The following is a 16,664-nucleotide window of genomic DNA, read 5'->3' on the forward strand; positions in this document are numbered from 1 at the left end:
ATATTTCAAACATAAAATACATTTAAAAAAATGTATTTTATGTTTGCTATTTACATAATTTAACAAATTCATATATGAGAAAAAGAGGAGAAATATAAAAAAGTGATAATAGATTATATAAATAAAGTCAGTTTAATGGTAACTTAATATACATAGCATAAATTGCGCCTGTTCATAACATTTATTTATTATTTTTGTCGCTTTTAATCTCTATCTCGTTGCCATTTTTATTCGCTTAGATATAGTATACAATATACGATATTATAAATATTTATGCCCTATAAATATTATGCCTTAAATTACACTTTCATTTAAATTTTGCACGCATTACCATTGTGTATCTCTTTTTTATGTTCTTCTTCTCTCCTCTTTTACATCGCTCTCATATTTATATTAGAAATTAAAAATTTTGACTAATTTATAACAATATGTCCTGTATTCTAGACAAAAGCAGAGACATTTCGTCATAAATATATATACATTATACGTATTTATTATGTATTAACAATCCATAAAAAATTTCTCGCAGTCTCGCTGTCCTTTTTAACGATGAATAGGAATTAGTCTTATTGTATACAATAGATAGACTAGACCACATTGAGACGTTTTCTTGCAAAAGTTGTTTCGAAAATCATTTCAACCATTGTTCAACAATTATAAGCGTTTTAACATTTTTTGTGATTGTAACATCTCTTTAATTTCATTTTCTTTCTTTTTTTTTAGTAATTACACTGCAATCCTCGTTTGGCAATTACTTCATCAAGATTTAATAGCAGAGTAGAAAACTACAAAACATTCCAACTTTTTATATTTTAAAACCCATCATATAGTTTATGACTTTGCAAACTTATTAATTAAAAATAAATTTATAAACAATTTATGACACATGTACGACAAAGTTTAACTTAAATATGCAAAAAAATATGAATTAATTTTCTTTATATATATATATATATATATATATATATATATATATATACACATATATAAGTATATATATAATTATAATAGAAATATATTTAAAATATGTATATAATACACATTAAAATATGTAATAATTCTCATATATAAAATAACGAAAACCAAACGAGCCGAAGGAATGTATAAACTAAAATTGAACAGTCTAAACAATAAATATCTAATAATCACAAAATTAATATAAATGTGATGTAGTCACAATGTAAGTCACGTTTTGCTTTTTCTAGTTGCATATATGCAGCTAAACAATAGTGTCAATAGTGCTTATATGTAGATTTAAACATAAAATTTTTATTAAAAACCCATTATCTTTGGCTACTTTGGGTATGTTTATTTAAATAATTATAATATAGTAATATATATATTGTACAGAACTTGAGTTAGAGTACAAGATGAATGCGTAACGCACAGTTTTGCTTTACATCATGTGTTGTCCATTCGGAGGAGCATATTGCGATTGTTGATTTACAGACGGTCCTGAAGGCCCAGGTGGACCATATGGCCCAGGTATTGGACCGCTCTGAGGTGGATATCTGCTAATATTAAATTTTAATTTTTTTATATTAAAAAAAATTAAGAGAAAAAGTATTTTTTTATAACATTTAATATTACTAATAAAATCTAATTTAAGTATCGCAAATATCTATGTAATAAATGTGAAGTGATAATATTCCTCACATTATGGCTACATTTTTATTACAGTAAATTTTGTGAAATCAATATCATGATAAAAGGAAAATAAATTAAGTACCCTTGTTGATAAGGAAGGCTACTTTGATCAGGCGGTGGTAGAGATGACCCCTGTGGATGTCCAGGCGGATGTTGATGAGGTCCCGATTGCATGTGAAAATGTTGCGGCAAAGTCATGCTCGGGATACTAGTAGGACCCATGTACTCGTTGTTCGGCAAGCTCGCATTATATGGACCTACAGGGCCCGAGCCGGCTCCAGTGGAGAATGGAGAAGGCATGCCGTTAAACATCTGTTAAAAGATATATATATTATATATGTTATAAGATATACATAAATGTCAAATACTATTATAGGCAACGTTATTTGATTTCGTCTATAAACTCACATGTGGTGGTGGTGGTCCCGGATTGTGGAATGGATAAGGACTTATATGTGGTTGCATTTTGGGCAAAGTGTAACCAGACGGCGTTGGAGGTGCGGGCTCTCTCATCAAAGTATGATACAAATTAAGAGCATCAACCAAATCAGAACTTAATTGAGTAAGCTGCGCATGCCGCCTGTCTACCTTCTCCAAAGCTGCATCGATCAGAGGCCCCATTGCAGTAACTTGTTCTACAAAATACAACGATAAGAATATAATAACAAATGGTTGTAATTTTAATTTGATGTTTTTGTTAAAATTTATAGTTACCTTCTAAATCAAGCATTTCCTGAGGATCGGACGTATCACATTGTGGATCAGCTTCGTGAAACAGATGTATTAATCTATCCATTTTCTTTTCATCTATTTCAACTTCTACCACCTCTGGCTCACGCTTCACCATTTTTACTTCTACTTCTTCCGCAAATTGCACTAACTTCTTATTACTATGTTCTAATTCTGTACATAAATACATTCATATATTATTTCAATTATAAGCAATAAATAATTTTAAATAATTTAATTTTAAAAAATATATTGGAGAAAATTAATTATTTATCTAGTATATCTTACTAGTAAATTCTTCTGGTTCAACAGATAAATCAGCAGTAACAAAATTGGAGGGAAAGAGCCCTTCGCCTCTTTGATTGCTACCTTTCCACCAATTTGGATCAGAATCATCCAAAATATTAACTAGAAAGTTGAATTCACAGTTAGAAAGAAATTTCATATATCTATGTATATTGTCTTGCATTATAATTATTATTACATACTTATTTCTCCTGCTAAAAATGTCAGTTCGTTATCCTCCGCAGCCTCAAAATCATATAAAGCACGTACTTTTCTACCTTCCGAGGTACTTGTAGATGCAAGTACAGAATTCATACTTGGATATAAACTAGCACTCTTTTTAGAGGCTGGTGAGCTATGCAATGAGGTGCTTTGAGTATGTGCTTTATTTTCTTGTAACGAAAGTTGTATGGCTATTTAAAAAAAATATCAACTGTATAATAAGTATATATATATATATATATATATATATATATATATATATATATGTATGTGTATGTATACACACAACAGAAATAAGTTTGAAACGTTATTAGTGTACAAAAATTTAAAATTAAATTATATATTACCTCTCGCAATATCGGCTTCTTCTTGTGAATTCGTTACTACGTTAGGATCTCTGCTCAGAGCACTAGAACGTTTCGGCTGAAAAAGATATTTTATAAATAGAAAATTAAAAAAAAATAATATAATCAAAAATAATGTTTTTTAATCAAAATTTATTTAAAATACATCTAAAATGAGTTATAAACTATAAGATATGATACAAGAGTTCAAAAGAGAAACAGGCAGTATCAACAATTGATAGTCTTATCTGACATTTAAATAATGTTCTGTCTTGCAATTCAATACTTGACTTTGCACTAAATGCAAATAATTTACATCTCTATAGCTAATGAAACAAACTCAATAATGCAATAAAATAGAAACTCACTGTATCTGACACTGAAGAAAAGTCATGGCCTTCACTTTTGAGTTTATTGTACAAACTTGGTATCAGATTCAATTGTGGATCCGTTTTAAAGTCACCTTCTACCCATTTCTTCAAAAGCACTTTGATTTTCTCCACTATTTTTGGTTGTGGATGATTAATGAGTTTTCTCAAATCATTTTCAAACTCTCTGGATGCAATTTCCAAATGGAAAATCTTTCCACAATTACTGGCGCAAGCATCTAACAACTAAATAAAAAATAAATAATTCAAAACTTGATAGAATATTAAGAAATTAAGTTTCTTTTTTTAAAAGAACAATCTACTAACTGTTATAGCTTGCATAACAACATGTGGATCTTGACAGTACAATCTCTTAACAATGGAACGTAAACAGTCCTTAGCATTCTGACTGGAGGTGCCTACTTTGTCACAGATATCCATTATCTTTCCCCATTCCTCCGTTACATTGTTCTCATTAGTTGCTTTTTCTGATGTCATATGAACAATAATAATAAAAAATAATATATCACAAATATTTAATGACATACATAATTAAAATAGTAGCGAATGTTTCTTAATAAAACTACATAATGGTAGCAATTGTAACAAAGATTGCAATAATTGAAACAGATATCATAACAGAATGATTAAAACAAACATGGTAGATAGGTAGATAATGCGACAAAAGAACGAATACTCCCTATAATCATACTATATTACTTCTAATCAAAACGTCAAGTAACGAACTGTCATTAAGCATCGACAAAATCATTATTATTTTATTTCGTGCATAAAATCGTTCGCGTAAAGAACAAACAAAAGAGACTCGAATACAAAGTACTAAAAGAACGGCCAGCCAGCGTTAAAAATCCAGCGACATAACTGGAGGTCAAATGTCAACAACCGCTTAATACGCGAGAGCTTGCTCATCGTACTAAGGCCGGGGAGAACAGACCCCGATAATTTCGGATTCGTGATAATTAAGCAACGAGAGCAACGAGAATGACTCGCCGACACTCGTCATGATTCATTACGAAGGACGAAAAGCGCGAGCCGTCACAGTATTACTCACCCACGTCAGCGTCGAAAGGCGAGGAAGTCGGGAAGAGACCCATTCCTGCGGCTCTCTTCAATATCTGGACGAGATTATTCTACGCTCTTCGCACGTCAGCGCACCGTCACAGAATCGCGCTGCGCATTCAGCTGCTTATTTACTCACAAACACGGCCGACTGATCGACTAACAATTTTCTGTTCTGTCGCACCGGCAGACATCTTCGCTCTCGGACCTGCCAAAAGTCTCGATATATCTTATCGAAACTCGAGCGTCGAGCGACGACGATTCGAGTTTTCCTTTACTTGAGATTATTTTACGATGATATGTGCGATGAAACTGTCACATCTGTCATGTTTAGAAAGGCGTGGCTTTCTATTTGAAAGTGTACGTGTTATGCGTGTGTATACGTAATTAATTTAATGGAAATTATGCAGTCTTGATGAGGAAACAAAAACTTGTGAATCGATATATCTCGAATGACGTACAAGGCGATTCGAGATGTTGGAATGGAACCAATATGGAGCAACCAATCAGATTCGTTGTCGTTTCCTTTTGACATGTTTGTACAGAGGGCGCACAGTGAGGTCTTTTCCAATTTAACTTCCTTTCTATGAAGATTTTATTATAGTACGCATGTGTATAGTGTTATGTGTATGCATGCGTGTATATTTATTTCAGGATTTTTATTTCGATTATACGTCTTCGTCAAATCTTATCTGTAATTATTATCTTTGATATAAATATAAAAAAGCTGTTTGAAATAGATATACAAGATATCTTATGACTTGTGATATAAATAATCATTAACAAATGCTATGACGATTTTAGAATCAAAGATTGTTAACAATGTTTCATTTTATTTGCAAATTTTAAATAAAAAAGAAATATATTTAATAATATAAAATAGTATATTAATGATATTAATATTAAATAATAATAAAGGAATTATTTTTTATGTTAGAATTATTAAGAATTTCTAGTATTTGCTAAATTAAGATATTAATGTCTGATGTTATTTACTAAATTAGAAAGCTAAGAGAAGTTAAATTTTAAATGTGTAAATATGTATTATGTGTTGCAGCAAAACTGGAAGTTATTTTACATAATAGAAATTCTGAAAATGAAAACTATTATTATAGTAACGTCTGGTATTTTAATGACAGAGGTAATTTGGAGACTATATAAGGCATATAGACACTCTTCAAAGAAAGCTGTTAAGGTTTTCAATGGTTGTGTAAAACAATATAAAAATACAAAAGACAAAGCAGAAATCTTTGAAGTCATGTTTTTTTCAAAAGACTCTACTCTATGCCGATCACATCTTACATGCCAAGAAATATGTGAAAAGACAGATTGTGCAGTAGGATACTTTAGGTAACTTTTTCAGTACAATATAAAATAAGACAAAATTATTTATTTATATATACCTTAATGCAGTCTAGCTAAATATATTTAACATATTCATAGGAAACTTATAGATTATTTGGATTCTGCAACTGATACTTTGGACATATGTATGTATTTTTTTACTTCTTTATACTTAACAACTGCAATTATAAATGCTCACAAAAGAGGTGTTATTGTAAGGATGGTATTGGATGAATCAACTCTACCACATAATAGTGGAAAACCAATCATGTTGTTACACAAAACAGGTTTGTAACAAATATCAAAATTATATATTTAATAAGAAGTATATAGCTAGAATAGTATAATTTAAAATTGTCATCAAATATAGATTTGATGTGATAATTTTATAGTTAATATTATTTTATATTTGCAGGCATTATACCGAAGTATAAACAACTAAATGTCTTGATGCATCATAAATTTATTATTGTTGATAATAATATTTTAATAACTGGCAGTGTAAATTGGACTATGGCAGCATTTTTTGGAAATTTTGAAAATTTGATGGTGACAAATGAGACAAGACTAGTTAAACCATTTATAAACGAATTTGAAAAGATATGGACAATGTTTAGTACTAAGGAAGATGATTCTGAAAAATAATTTATTTTTTTCGTATATTTAAATTAGTAGAATTAAGTAAAAGAAAAAGTTTTTATTAGATAGTTTCTTACACACAACAAACATACATATTATATTTGACTGTAATATACAATTCACAATTTGAAAAGTTTATTCTTACTTAAGTTTATTATTTTATTACAAATGCAATTTTTTTAAGTGTAAAGAAACTTGCTTAATTATTGTTTATTCAATAATGAATGTGTTTCATTTAAATTTAAAGGGACAAAGATAATTTTTTAGCTGCATATAAATAACTGTACAGATATAAATATATTTATATATAATGTATATAATAATATTAAAATATACATAATATATACATATATGTAGATACATATTTAGTATGTTTATATATATATATATATATATATATATATTTATTTATATTTATATCTATTTATAACATATAGAGATTATGGTATATTTATATACATATAAATATATATATATATATATTTGTAGCAAATTGTAATTTTATTTTCTCTTTTTCTACGTGTATATGTATAAGAATTCTTACGAAATGATTAACACAATCATAAAACACTAGTAAGAGCATTTTTTAGTCCGAATAATTTTTATATTTTGTTAAATTAAATTTGATGCAACCACATGGTGTGGGTGTACTAAGGGAGTTACCATGGCGATTTTGACGTCATCACGATATTACATCTTGGTATTAGAGATAGCTTTGTTTTCTCACAACGGGGCTATGCTCTGTAATGCATATTGATTTTGTTTAACCGGGAATAGTCATGGTCTTTTCAGAGTTCATGGCCGCATTTAACTAAACAATAGCCCGGAAATTCTTGCAGATATCTGAATACGAATGCGTTGTGACTGCGATGATCATAAAATATTTTTTGTTTTTATATTGATATACATTGTTACACTATTCTCATAATAAATAAAGACAAGAGTAACATTTTGTAATAATTTTTATAAGAAAAAGTAATTCCTAATACTCTTACAATTAGTTAGTATTAAATAGATAAAGAATGAACTAAATATATTTCTGTCAGCAGATCAATGTAAATTTTAATTTTTACCTTTTTTATTAATTATCTTTTATCTTGCATAAATTAATATATGTGTGCTGACTAATAAAATAAAAAAAGATGGAATTAAAGTATGTATCTCTTGTTAATGATAATGAGAATAATCAGGAGATTATTCTTGAAAGTAAATAAATTTATTTAAAGAAAAACATTCGTTTTTTTATAATAATGAAAAAGATAATATTGATAAAATAAAAGTAAGGATATATGTATATATTGGGATAATTTATTTTTGCGAAATGTGATATCTAAATTGTTTAAAAAATCATGAATCATCTAATAGTAGAGATATGTGCATGTATGCATTATAATTATGAATTATATTTTTAAATAAATTTGTGTAGTCGCATAATGCATATGCAAAAAATAATAAATCACGTATTATTTGAAAAACGCGATATCAATAATGACATCTTTAAATATTTAACATTTGGTCAATTTCTTTATAATGCATATCTATGTATATGTTTACGGTAATGCAAATTTATCTGTGTAAATATGCCTTTAAGATTGCGATATCCATTCAGTGGCGTCCTCTCTCTATCAATCGATTAATCAATGGTAAATCTATCGCAATAAAAGTGCGCGTAAAGCTCCGTTATTTTTCGTAATTTTTGATACGATAAAAGGTATAAATCAATGTATAACTATGAGACATTGAAAATATAAGTGCGACCGCGTGTGTTGATGTATAAATGATGATGTATTATGTCGTTGTGATGTGATGATTACGGTACATGTATGCATTATATTTGTGAATTATATTTTTAAATAAATTTATTGTGTAGTCACATGATGCATATGCAAAAAATAATAAATCACGTATTATTTGAAAAACGCGATATCAATAATGACATCTTTAAATATTTAACATTTGGTCAATTTCTTTATAATGCATATCTATGTATATGTTTACGGTAATGCAAATTCATCTGTGTAAATATGCCTTTAAAGTTGCGACGTCCATCCAGTGGCGCCCTCTCTCTATCAATCGATTAATCAATGGTCGATCTATCGCAATAAAAGTGCGCGTAAAGCTCCGTTACTTTTCGTAATTTTTGATACGATAAAAGGTATAAATCAATGTATAACTATGAGACATTGAAGATATAAGTGCGACCGCGTGTGTCGATGTATAAATTGTGGTGTATTGTGTCGTTGTGATGTGATTACAGTAAGATCAATCTCGCGCGCGAAATAGGTTCGGTACGGAAATTCCTATTCAATTAGAAATGTCCGATCACGCCGGTACACGCTGTATTTGCATCTTTAAGGTCTTCTTCGAAGATGATGGAGACTTTAGCGGAATCAACAGCAGCTTTCCAATATGTGGCGTCAAGGTAGAAAATTCATTTTTTAATTCTTTTCAGAGGCAATATACTTGGACTTACTATAGTAATAAATTTTCATAAGGAATGTCCCAAACAGTCCACAGAAATTTTTATATATGTTAAATGGAGACACAAATATTGTGTTAACATTTTAACACAAAATAAATGCAAAACTTCAAGTAATTTAAAATAAAATTTATTTTGTGTAAAATTAACATAGTTTTTATATAAAAATATAATTTTATTATCCCTACTTGTATTATAAAATAAAAAATCAACATTTATTTGTAAATTTTAACAGATAAATTTGTCACTAATAAAACAGAACATATTTGTTGTGTAAAATTAAAAATAGATGCACATTGTGTTACTTGTACATCTTTTTTCAGTTGTTTTAATAATTTAATATTTAAGTTCAATTAACAGCAATATGTTAAATTAACACATGAATGTGTTAAATATTTAACACAAAAATTTTAACGGGTACCGTTTTTAACAGAAAACACAAATTTTCCTACTGTGTACTTTATATACGCATTTTAAGACATTAATATGCGAAATAATTGAAGATTTAAAGTGGCTATTTTGTGTGTAAAAATATTGAAATATTTTAGAATTATAAGTTTTTCTTTTATTTTTATTGCGAAACATTTTACGACGCCTGGTATATATTTCATAGTATAGATGAAGAATGGTTTTAGACCGATTTCATATAACGTGATTACAAAACAGAGTCGCAGAAATCTTGGAAACAAACAACTGTTATATGCCGGCGGATTGCAATGTACTTCCGGAAATTTTCTTAAGTTGGAAAATCAAATTAGCGTAACCGCGACGCGATCATTATGCTTGCACATTCGTTGTTGATGCCTCGTTACAGAAGCCTTATAGAATCTAATATTAGTGTTTGCGCTTTGTTCGCGGAATTTATTCGCGTATAAAATGTCTCGAAATTGCCTTTGCAATTTATTCGTCTTGTTTTTATTCCCTTCCTTTCTTACCCATACAATTTTAGCAGTTGAGTCGAACCAGAAAGATTTCAAAGGTATGTAAACGCGAATGTATCGCGATTGAAGCGCCTGCCAGGTGTCGTAAAAACCGCGACTCGTTGCTTTTGAAAAGCTATGATTTTTGTGTAAGCAACATTTACAGCGATGTTTATAGTACATTATGCACGACGATTTCATGCATTTGATTATATCGCATATATTTGTATATATACATATATGTACACCGCATATCAAAAATTTTTTATAATAGAATATGCATTATGTAATTTGATTCATTTAAAATATTTCTATCATAAAATTGATAAAGAAATTTTGTCAAAAGGAGATGAAAAATTATCTTTATAAATTATTAACGCAAATTTTGCTTCTTATATAAAAATCTTTCATCTGACATATGCTAATTACATTATAATAAATAAGTAATTAGCATCAAAAATTACTTTCGAAGCCATTGCAGTTAAATACAGAAAATTGACTTTTTGTCCTCGATTATCTTGTACAATCTTCCATTGTTAGGTAATATTATTAATGTGTTACATGACACGCGAGTTTAATATTATGTACATTTCTGAGTCAAATTTGAAGCTTTACATATGCGTGTTTATACGAAATTAATCCTTTGATACAAGGGTTGATAGTCTTAAAGTATACACATATACAAATACACACGCGCGAACACGTGCGCAAGCTTAATTCTAACATGTAGTTGGCCGTATTGATTGCGTATTTTTAGATACACTGGCAGCAACCGTGTCGTCATCAAATATTAACCCTCGGTCAGAAATAGATCCGCGCCCCCGTCGACTATATTTATTATTCTAGAACGAACAGAAAGAGAGAAAGAGAGAAGTATCTTTTATTTTTTAAGGAAAACACACATATTGGAAAAAAAGAAAAATAAAAGCAACCTATATATAAGGATAAGATACGATTATTTTGTTTTGTTACTTCTTATTACATATAATATAATTTATGATAATTTTCTTCTTCCTGAAATCTATCTATAATGTACAATTACATAATTTATAATTACGAATTAAGAAAGAAGATAATACTGTAGACTCTTACGCTCGTTCTATTATATTATATTGCATAATTCTTTCGTGATTAAATTATGATAAAATAATGAAACATTATTTGGAACAGTTGCAAATATTGTAAAAAATATTTATTTCTTTTTTTTGTACTATACATAAATATTCAATTATCACTGAATATTCTTTCTTAAAAAATTACAGACATTTTAATTAATTTAGAAATTTTTCTGTATTAAAATATAAAATGTCACACCATTTATTTTGCATCTCTCTCTTTTTCTTCTCTACGTGTTTTTAATTTTTTAAATATTTTATATATGATTGCAAATACATCTAAAATTAGAATTTATTTTAAAATTGAAAGAATATGTTAAAATTTTTCTCTTGAAGCTATTTTGTGTAAAGTATTTTAATTTTCGCTTTTTTATTATCCGCTGAAAATGATATGCCTTGATTTTTTTTAATAATCAATTTGACCGTACAATTTGTAATGACTATAATATTGAATAATTTTTTATTTATAGTTCTAAAATATCCTAAATTTAAAATCATACTGTATGTGTTTAACCTACATATAATTTTTTAAATTGCATATAATTTTATAATCAATGCTATATATTATAACATAAATAATTACTATTATTAGAATGAATGAATAGATTAATGCAATATAAATGAGAGATATCCTAGACAGAAGCACATCTAATTCGAAATGTTATCGATCTACTTTCTTCACACACAAATGCAACTTTTACGTTAAAGTTATCGACAAACATGGAAATAGTGCCGATTATATTCTTAATTATCGGAAATCGCATATACGTGTGTCTGTGTCGTCAATTCCGAGAATAACTCGCGGAACGAGCATTCGTTCGGATTACTCCGGCGATTTCAGATTTAAAATCGTTTCGAGATTAAGAGTCGCGATAAAGGTCGACGCGCCGCGCGTTTTTATTAGAGCCGGCTAATTACGGCGTGAATTAAGAAAACCAGTTCTACCCTTTCTCCTCTGCATTCGAGAGACACGGAGGTTTATTTGCGACATCTAATAAACGAGAGAAGTGTCCCAGCGCGCATACACATACACACAATCGCGCGCATTCTCGTCCTTATCATCGCCACGTTTTTATAGGTTGCATCCGCTCCAGGAAAGGCGTTTGAACCCAATGACGGGGTTGAACGACCTTTAGTCCTGTCTCTCTCTTTCTCGCGAACTCCTCTCCTCTCTTTCTGGTACATATACGTGAAAGCATCGGGGAGCGTTTTCTTTGACGTCAGAGGGCAATCATGCAACATCGTAAAGTGTACGCAGAACCCCACCGTCGAAATGCTCTGAGTGACTTTGTCGTAAATCCGCACGCCTACACAATCAGTAATTGTCCTGATCCCCTGAAAGATAAATGTATCGAAATTAGTTAGGTGATGAAATCCTATAAAAACGAATTAAAAAGATTAAAGTGAATTAAAAAAAATTTATCCTTTTTCAGCTTATACAATTATACAACCCTGAATAAATTCATAATAAAAAGTTGCTTGTGAAAATTCTCAATCCTTTTTATGTTTTACTTCTGATACATTATCGCTATTTAATAATTAATTAACAACATTAAAAGTAAAGTCTTTACTTTCAAATATTGAAATAAGAATAAATAAATAAAAAAATGATAAAACACAGAAAAGAATCGAAGGAATATAAAGCAATTTCGAAGATTTGGATGGGAATTTATTTCTAATTCTTTGTAGAATAAATTTTTATTACTTACATTGTATTTAAATTTCAACGAACTCTAGAAAGAGTGCATCGGTTTCAAGAAAAATTAATTTATGCACAGGCCATAAATTGATGTGGTACCAAATAAAAATAAATCTGAATTTTTATTAATGTTTTTAATCTGTATTTTTCATCTCATCTATTTTTGGACAATAAATAATATAATAGAATATCTTAAAATAAATTATATAAAAATTCTTAAGAAAAAGATTCCTGAATCTTTTCTTTTGCAATAATTCCTGAAAATTTAAATAATTCTCTTGACAAGCAAATTTGGATCTAGTATAGGATTAAGGTGTTAAAATGTCGCTTCAGTCGATGCGCCGGTGTGCACCGATACAAGTGGAACGTTATTCGTATGATGATATATAAATAGGTTAGACGGTATGAAAATAGATACCGGGGCGTTGGACCGGAGGATCGATGACGATACTCATCCTCCGGTGGCGGCTTGCCCGACTTTATTTTTCGTCAAGTAACCGCATTACGCGACTTGGGTCGAGACAGCGCGTCTGCACGAAGCGTCTGACACTATAACTTGCATTTTATATTTTTTTATATATAATATATCTCAGTTTTTCCCATAACGATAAATTTAGCTCCTTTAACTCCATATATTTATAGCGCGATATACCTAACATATATATACCTATATCTCTTTTCTCATTCTTGTAATGTGCAAATAGGAAATTTTACAATTACTTCGTATGCTTTGACTTACGTGTATAAATTAAATTTGCTTTGTTTTTTGGAAATTTCTATCTGTGATTTATTAATATCAAGAGCTAATGTCTTGACAATTATTATTCGAATGTTATACTTTTGATTATCTATTTATATCTGTGATATAAGCTATAATTAATCTCTGTATGTATGTGTGTATTGATCTATATATGCACATACGTTCAGATATAAATGTACAAATTAGTTCTCTTTAATCATATAATAAAAAAGTCTTTAATTATTAAAAACTCTTAAAAAGAACTAAGAAGTAAAGATTCAACAATAATATAAAATATTATATATATATATATGTATGTATATGTATATACTATTGAATATATTAGTATTTAATTTATTAACAGAAATATTGCATATATGAATATATAAGATTCTTTTTAAATACTTTTTTAATATTTAATAGAACTTTTATAGTAAAAAGACAGTATTTTTATAAATATATCTTTTTTAGAAAATTTTTCTAATAAGAAAATGAATTTTACGTAAAAAATATTTACGTGAAAAAATCAATTTTACTGAACTTTTATTGAAAGATAAAGAATAAATCGAAATAATACGTGTTAAATAATCATATTATTTTGTGTGCTTATTTAATTTTAAGATAGATTTTGCGGTCGATGATTTCATTAATTTTTTCTTCGCTGGTCTATATGTCTATTCTCTTTGTTGAATATGAAGCTTGATAAAAATTATATAAACAAATGTCAAAGTTTAATAGCAGCTGAAATGTCGTTCTTCCAATTCTCGCTATTGTTACACGTGCGCTTGCTGTTGACTTTTGTTTTAGAGTCAATCAATTGAGAATCTCTCGTCGTATGTTTTGTTACGATATGTTTAAACACTACAATTGTGTATGTACTTGATGTCCGCTTTGCGGAGATAACGCCCTGTCAAGTATCCAGTCAGTTTGACGCTTGTCAAAACAAGCCGCCGAGAATACTCACCATGTGGATGAAAATAGCGGTACACTGGTCCAAAATACATGCGCATCGGAAGAAAGATGATGGAACGCGGGTGCATGTTAAGATGCATTCGTTTGATGCACGCACACTAGTGGCGTAACTAATGACTCGAAACACCCGGAATTGCCTGCGAAATCAAAACTGAGAACGAGAGAAAAAAAGAGAAAGAAAAAGAGGTAAAAAAGAAAAAAAGAAACGAGAAATGCAGAATAAAGAGGAACAGAAAAACGGAAAAAGAAAGAAATAAAAAAGAGTATTAATTATCAAGTGTTTTTTTTAAATAAAACATTGTGCAAGAAAATTTCATCTTACTTTTTCGGTTTATTCTTTTATCTTTTGTATTATCACTTTTATCTGACAATAAGTGATATTATATTCTATTTTTATATAATATATTTTTTGTATGATTAATAATGAAACTAGCATTTTTTCTAAATATATTTTATTCTAAAAATACTTTCTAATTTTAAAATTTAATTTTACTCGGCTCTTATCTAAATAAGTATAAATATAGGTATGCTCATATTATTTTGCTCATCCTCGTTTTAACACAAATTTTTCGATTGATGATTTCATCAATTTATCTTTAGTGATCTACTTATTTTACATCTAGTTATACGTTTATAGTAGTTGAATCTTACATATATTAATATATTTGGATTGAAACATATATTAGAACAAAAAATATATATAATGAAGCAACCGGAAAGTAGGTCGAGGATATGCCACAGAGCTTGTGGGTTACCTAGTAAAGGTTAAATATGTAAAGATCTTAAAATATTTTTTGGAGTATTAGGTATATATCCACGTGTCAACAAATATCAAAACGTTTTGCGCCACGGACGATGAATTTATCTTGGCACTCTAGAGACTGAGCGAGAATGACGCCTAGGCACACTCACATTGACCGTAAGAATGATAACGCGCAGATGTAATTAATAGATTGGATGTAACAATTGGAGCGTAATTACGACGATGTTTTTAATATTGAACATATATAGTCAGCGAATAAGTATATATATAAAGTTGTTGAAAATATAAATTTAATATTAAATCTGAATTAATCTTTTTTAATTAAATAATTAAAAAATATTAAATATTAATTTGATAAAACCACATAATATATACATAAAAACCTTATTAAGTATTGGGAGGATATAATGAAATTATCCAAGATAAAAGTTTAAAGATACTTGCTTCTTTTGTACACACACAAAAATTTTGTGTTTTTTCGAGATGCAAATACCAATTTATAATTGTTTTACGCAATCTCAAAAGATTGAAAAATTTTTAAATGTTCGCGATCGTATGCTCTTACTCCGATATTAAGGTCGAACTAATAGAGAGAACTAATATAATTTTCACTTAATTAAAACTGACTAATGGCTTCGCTAATGGCGCGCATATTCGCGTTTTTCGATGTAGCATGAACGCAGAGTTACAAATATCAGATGACGTGAATATTCGACTTGCGTAACACGTCGAGAATCGCTTGTAATCCAGAAATTATATGTCCGTCGATCTTTCTGCCAATTACTATGACGAGGTCACAAGCCGCGACAGAAGCATGATCTATGTAACAGCCGCGCCTGTTACATCGCGCATCTATTTTCTTCGATGGGGTGATTTTGGAAGAATGAGGGATTGTAACGCGAATGAGAGGTAGGAACGCGAGGGTTGTACATCGCTTTCAGCTGGCCCGGGTATCCAGGGTTCGTCGCCATAGCGACACCCGACCGATGGCAAACCACCCCGTTCTAGCTGGTTGTAAACCGCGTAGGTGTTACAGGTTGAAAGATTTGAGAGCGACGTGCTCTAATTAATCCACTGATTCGTAAATTCAATTTAAAGAATTAGAAGTTATAACATGTATGCAATGAATTTATGCATGAGTATACAGAAATATATAGATATATACATATGATTACTTTTAACATCGAAATCGTGTGTTTCAATAAAAAAATTTTTTGATAGATTTATATAAGATGGATTAATATTAATGATTTTGATAATAAATATCAATAATGAATATTAAATGATGTTACATAAAAAATTATTAGCATCTAAATAAA

The 16,664-nt window shown here is 29.2% G+C and overlaps 2 protein-coding genes and 1 long non-coding RNA gene across 4 annotated transcripts in view; 2 read left to right on the forward strand and 1 right to left on the reverse strand.

Annotated features, from left to right (window-relative positions):
* Window positions 1-113: 113 nt before the first annotated feature.
* Stam (signal transducing adaptor molecule) lies at window positions 114-5,020 on the reverse strand. Of its 2 annotated transcripts, none has more exons than XM_029314426.2 (10): window positions 4,668-5,020; window positions 3,923-4,083; window positions 3,596-3,841; window positions 3,231-3,306; window positions 2,865-3,074; window positions 2,665-2,784; window positions 2,362-2,550; window positions 2,056-2,282; window positions 1,730-1,959; window positions 114-1,514 (listed from the first exon to the last, which is right to left on the reverse strand). In XM_029314426.2, the coding sequence occupies exons 1-10, from the start codon at window positions 4,708-4,710 to the stop codon at window positions 1,397-1,399; spliced, it is 1,620 nt and encodes a 539-aa protein (XP_029170259.1). In that variant the 5' UTR covers window positions 4,711-5,020; the 3' UTR covers window positions 114-1,396. The 2 variants fall into 2 exon arrangements, with proteins under 2 accessions (XP_029170259.1, XP_029170260.1); XM_029314427.2 differs by having other exon boundaries at window positions 114-1,511; window positions 4,668-5,018.
* Window positions 5,021-5,280: 260 nt separating this feature from the next.
* Window positions 5,281-7,605, forward strand: zuc (Mitochondrial cardiolipin hydrolase zuc). The gene is made up of 4 exons (XM_029314428.2): window positions 5,281-5,369; window positions 5,733-6,025; window positions 6,119-6,306; window positions 6,435-7,605. Exons 2-4 carry the CDS (start codon window positions 5,772-5,774, stop codon window positions 6,662-6,664), a joined length of 672 nt encoding a protein of 223 aa, XP_029170261.1. The 5' UTR covers window positions 5,281-5,369; window positions 5,733-5,771; the 3' UTR covers window positions 6,665-7,605.
* A 598-nt stretch (window positions 7,606-8,203) lies between these two features.
* Window positions 8,204-16,664, forward strand: part of LOC114939940 (uncharacterized) — a 45,714-nt gene continuing 37,253 nt past the window's right edge. The window contains exon 1 of the long non-coding RNA XR_003821364.2: window positions 8,204-9,080. This is a non-coding gene — a long non-coding RNA (uncharacterized LOC114939940). The remainder of the gene's footprint in view (window positions 9,081-16,664) is intronic.

Source organism: Nylanderia fulva, unplaced genomic scaffold (genome assembly GCF_048542155.1).
Source record: "Nylanderia fulva isolate GAGA-0341 unplaced genomic scaffold, ASM4854215v1 Scaffold1, whole genome shotgun sequence".
Lineage (NCBI taxonomy): Eukaryota > Metazoa > Arthropoda > Insecta > Hymenoptera > Formicidae > Nylanderia > Nylanderia fulva.

Coding starts and splice junctions, on each gene's coding strand:
- zuc (XM_029314428.2), top strand. CDS start 5,772: ATGAAAACTATTATTATAGTAACGTCTGGTATTTTAATGACAGAGGTA. Junction 6,026..6,118: donor TGTGCAGTAGGATACTTTAG/GTAACTTTTTCA, acceptor ACATATTCATAG/GAAACTTATAGATTATTTGG. Junction 6,307..6,434: donor CATGTTGTTACACAAAACAG/GTTTGTAACAAA, acceptor TTATATTTGCAG/GCATTATACCGAAGTATAAA.
- Stam (XM_029314426.2), bottom strand. CDS start 4,710: ATGGGTCTCTTCCCGACTTCCTCGCCTTTCGACGCTGACGTGG. Junction 4,084..4,667: donor GCCTTTCGACGCTGACGTGG/GTGAGTAATACT, acceptor ATATGACATCAG/AAAAAGCAACTAATGAGAAC. Junction 2,551..2,664: donor TGAACCAGAAGAATTTACTA/GTAAGATATACT, acceptor ATTTATGTACAG/AATTAGAACATAGTAATAAG.